We start from the raw sequence: 5,082 nt of genomic DNA on the forward strand, positions 1-5,082 counted from the left end.
TTATCTTGTTGCACCGAAGGACACAACATTATTTTGCAGGGGCAAATCCCATTCTGTAGTGACCCATGTCGAACTCGGTATAGTACCGACGAAGAAATACATTACCCAAAATCCATATCGGATTTTCTGAATAAGAAGTCTCAAAAAAACTTATGCATTCTATCTCACTCTTTTTTTGTTTATTCTATAATAAATTAAAGAAACATGATATTTTCTATTATAAAATAATTTTAAACAATCAAGAATAATTCTAAAACAATATTTTTATTCTAAACCGTTATTTGATCATATATAATATATATTTATCTCAAATATGTAATCTTTACTAGTAAATCTAAATATTTTATCACCTATGACGAAATCAACATTGGGCAAATTAGAAATTTTGTCACAATCCACCTTTAACAAAGCTTAGCATTAGTAATCCATATTAGTGTAATCAGTAATATATCAAACTTTTATTAATTTTATTTAAACACTTTAAGACCGTACTATGTGAGAAACACAATTAATAATAGAAATTCAAAGCCTATAACGGTCGAAGCTAGATCTATAACGCTTTTTTAAATAATTCAATGTGAATTATATATCCTATACTATGTATGTATGTATATCCTATACTTACAGATATACCATGTTTGTAGTCATTCAAACTGCGCGCCGAGAATTGGTTTTCCGGACTTATAAACGCAATTAAACTACTGGGATAATATCACGAACTAAATTAAGTTGACAAGCAATTCTTAAATAATTTTGATGTACAATTAGGAATCATATTGGCAAAATGTTAATGTGCTGAATAACTGTAAATAAATTTATTGCGAAAAATTTACCTCGGCCGGGAGTCGAATCCGGATCTCTTACATTCCGTGTGAGCGTCCTTACCAGTTAGACCACTGAGGCCATAAGGTTATAGGCTTTGAATTTCTATTTTTATTAATTTATTTTAATAATTTAATTAATATTGTTGAAAAAGAGCTGCCATCGTAAAAAGTTGTTATCTATTATTTACAATTGTTTTGCCGTTAGAAGTAATAACTCCGACCAGTTTGTTAATAACAGCGACATCCGATGACGGTCCTACTAGATTAGAGGTGCCCGAATCGATGACAGCTTGACAACCATTCGCGCATACGGTGCTACTTTCTATTCGAATCCTACAGTGTAATAGTATTAACAATTAGATGGCATACAACACTGGACAATAATGAAAATCCTATACCAAGACAGTCAATTTTTATTAATTTTGTAATGCTAATAACGGATATTGTCAATAAAAATTGAACACTAATCTAAGTGCAATGAGAGAAATAAGTAATATTACCGTCCAGTGCTATTTTAAAACATGAATATGAATAGTCATTTTTGTATTTTTGTCTGCTGAACATGAATTCTTTGTCCAAATTTAACTATCACGTTACATTTTTGAGAAAAATGATGTCGAAGAAACAACAAAAACGACGATTTTGAGGATTTTCATGAAGCATCAACAGAAAAATCTTTTTCTAAATTATCTTAGGATCTTGCCGAAGTATCAATTTAATTTTAAAATACATTTTGTTTCATTTTTGTATAATTTTTTCATTTTCAAAAGCATTAGCAATTTGAAAATAGTTTCTATTTCATATAATGTAATGTATAGAAAAGGCTTATTTCATCTTATTACTGCATTATGTAGAAAATAAGTGTTTTATGTAAGTTTATACTTACATAATAATATCTATATACTTTTCACATAATGCAATATTAAGATGAAGTAAAATATTTTTTTCATATATTGTACTACACGAAGAAAAATCTATTTTCAAATTGATATATCTCTAAAACAAAAAATTATATTGAAATAAAAAATACAATTTAAAACAAAAAGTTGATACTTTTGTGCGGCATTAATAAGATCTAAAAAAATTTTGCTGTTAATGTTACGTCTTAAAAATCCTCAAAATCCATTTTTGGCCTCTTTGAAGCAATTTTTCTCAAAATTATTTCTCAAGAAGCTAATAAATTAATTAAAATAACGGATTTGTATTTAACAGGCAAAAGTATACATCTGATATAATTCATGATAGGAAAAAAGATCAAATTTTGTTGCCTAATGTAATAATTATTATAATGTTAGTAATGTCCGTAGTATTATGTATGTTACGAGCAAAATTGCTTGCTGTACAATGTCAGCGTTGCCTAGGCCGTCAATATTATATAATCTAATCACGGTTGCCAATATTGTACAACTCAATCACATATGCGGACTTTATCCATAATTAATATATGTATAATAATAACATATATATACATATGTATACAATAATAACATATGTATACATATGTATAAATGTAACATAGAAAATAATCACGTACTTATCCACTGTAAATTGCCAGTATCCATTGCGAGTAATATTAATATACGTCAACTCGCCGTCATAACGAAAAGGATCGGAGCCACCCAATATCAGTTCACCACCATACTTCTCAGAATTACTGAACAGATTATATATTTTTTAATATTGAAAAATAATATTTTTAATATGGAAAGACAATCTTTTGAAAAACAAATTATATAGGAAGACAAATTATTTCAGTAAAAAATTATTTTTAAACACATGCCGATCTATATAGATACTAAAAACTGGTAGCTCTACCAGGCCTTGATCAATCATATTGATAAAAACAGGAGTTACTCCTTCGAAAGATATCTGGGGATAACTCATTCCTAAGATGCCATCGAATTCCGCATAAACAAAGCTGAATCCCGATTCGGTTGTCACTTCCCCGAATGTTTAATATTGAATATCAAGGTCAATAAACTACAAAAAATTGATATTCTTTTTTTAGGAAATTTTTTATAAAATATAATTGAGATTTTTTATAAAGCATAATTGAAATTAAATAAAACTGTTTGCTTGACAATGACTCACTTTCATTGCATCAGTAGATAAGTATCCGCATACACTACTATCACGGTATAGAATATTAAATGGAATTTTATTTGGTATATATGTACTGGAATTTTTACTATCATATCTATTATGTGTCGCTGTAAAAAATAATACATAAATAATACATAAAAGTAAATCAATTCCCAAGTGGAAATGTATCTGGGCGTTCCAATGTTCTATATTGAACCCCGTGGGAAAGGTCGTGGCACACCAGTATCGAAATTTAGCCGAGCGCTACCTAGTATTTCATCTAGGCACTAGATAGAATTATGCTGGGGTGTCAAGATGGAAAAACTAGCCGGGGGCTAGCTAGCGTCTGGCCAGTGAAACAGGACCATAATAACCATGATAGAAGTATAAGGGTATGCTCTTGCGCATGGCCACGCCCAGTGTCCAATCAAAATATATGTAGCAAGCATACGTTAACATTAAGCGCGAAATTCGAATGTATGCTTTTAAGCATGCCTTTTAATCCGAAAAATTTTCCGACTCCTTTCAATCCGACTCATTTTTTGTCTTTTGATGATAATTTCCGCATCTTTTAACCTCACAATATATTTTGAATGTGAAATCACTCGACTTTGCACTACAGAATTTATTCGGCATGTGTTGCACATGTGTTAGCGACATGACGACCATATTACATTGACACGAACCGCTCCGGATATAGCCGAAGGCTGATCGAATGTGACGTATGCTTGATACATGCGCAGTAGTCTACCATTGATTGAGCATCAATAATTATTGAATAACATTAGTTATATTAAAAAATGGTTATTATCATGGTAGAAGTATAAGGGTATGCTCAATCAGTGGTAGACCACTGCGTATGTATCAAGCATATGTCACATTCGGCCTAGACAGTTTTCTCAAATTTCAGCGGCACCACCTCGCGAACCAGGACCTAGACAATTTTCCAATATTGGGCCTACAGCGCATCGCGAACCAGAGCCAAAAAAGTTTTCCAATATTGGGCCTGGTCATTATTGTCGTTACCTCCCAGTATAGCCCCAAGCTAGCCTTCCAATATAGCGCCTACATTAACTCATGGAAAACTAAATGGGGTCCATATAACGTCAGGTCGTAATTTCCACCCGGGTACTATTAATATCCTAGAAATAAAATTCTCTTAATTCAAATGTATATATGTATATATTGTGACGTTGCAGTTTCGCTGCAGCTTCGCAGCGACCCTTCGCCGTCACAAAGCGGATTCGCGCCTGACCCAAGTCGGGACGCGCGAGCGAGCGAAATCTCCAGGGGGCCGTATATTAGAGTTAAGTTATTTTTCTAATCCCCGGCGAATTTCTTCCTTATGTAACTGTTGTGGGAGCCTCGCCGAGCGAAGAAATCACCGGAAGCAAGACAACCACGGAAGAATCCCGCGGGCCGGAGACAAGCGGAGCGGAGCCGACAGGCGCTTCCGGCCAGTGGAAGGAAGCAACGGCCACCTCCGTCGAAGGACGCTCGAGCCCCAGGATGGTGCAAGGGACACATGACGAGCAGAAAAGGATCCTGAGCACCCCAGCAAGCCACCTAACGTCCGGTGAGTCGCAGGACGTGAGGGCGATGCGCCCGGCCACGACATCGGCGCGGACGACCGGGGACGGCCAGCAAGAGAGGTCCGCCCGGAAAAATTCTCGGGGCTGCAAGGCGCCCCGTATCTCGCCACGCACGTCCTTGCGCGTGAAGGACCGCTAGCCCACTAATTGGCCGCGACAACGCGCGACGCGGCTGCGCAACCCCGTAGGGGGAAAGCTCGCGAATTGATCGCGCATCGATCGCGATCCTGTTCGTCCTCTTCCGTTTCGAGTTACTCTAGCGAACAGACATCCCGGCCCGGCTAAGTTTTGGAGAAAAACGATCGAGAGGCTCCGAGAGGGAGAACCGTCGGAGGACCAGGCTGTCGGTGAAATTGCCCCTTGGGCTGATATTGTGTAAAGTCGCATGCACCGGGGCGGAGGGTCGCTCTCACGTTCTGTCATCGGCACGTGAATTTCGCGTTGGTGCGGTGGCCGCCATAAGCGGCACCTTCTTAGTGTTACGGGTACGGCGTGGCCGGCGCCAAGCGTGAGAGGCCTGCGTGCACAGGGCTATCGAGGATAAAGTCGAGTCACGAGAACGAGCCTCCTGGAGATCGCGGCCT

The 5,082-nt window shown here is 37.0% G+C and overlaps 1 protein-coding gene across 1 annotated transcript in view; it reads right to left on the reverse strand.

Annotated features, from left to right (window-relative positions):
• LOC108729539 (lysosomal aspartic protease) overlaps window positions 1-5,082 on the reverse strand; it is a 13,823-nt gene continuing 8,741 nt past the window's right edge. The window contains exons 2-6 of the mRNA XM_018458704.1: window positions 2,894-3,034; window positions 2,599-2,764; window positions 2,359-2,478; window positions 1,013-1,157; window positions 1-126 (exon numbers count right to left, since the gene is read on the reverse strand). Of these exons, the coding sequence (XP_018314206.1) occupies window positions 1-126; window positions 1,013-1,157; window positions 2,359-2,478; window positions 2,599-2,764; window positions 2,894-3,034 (698 nt within the window). The remainder of the gene's footprint in view (window positions 127-1,012; window positions 1,158-2,358; window positions 2,479-2,598; window positions 2,765-2,893; window positions 3,035-5,082) is intronic.

This window comes from Mycetomoellerius zeteki, unplaced genomic scaffold, assembly GCF_001594055.1.
Source record: "Mycetomoellerius zeteki isolate Tzet28-1 unplaced genomic scaffold, Tzet1.0 scaffold752, whole genome shotgun sequence".
Taxonomy (NCBI): Eukaryota; Metazoa; Arthropoda; class Insecta; order Hymenoptera; family Formicidae; genus Mycetomoellerius; species Mycetomoellerius zeteki.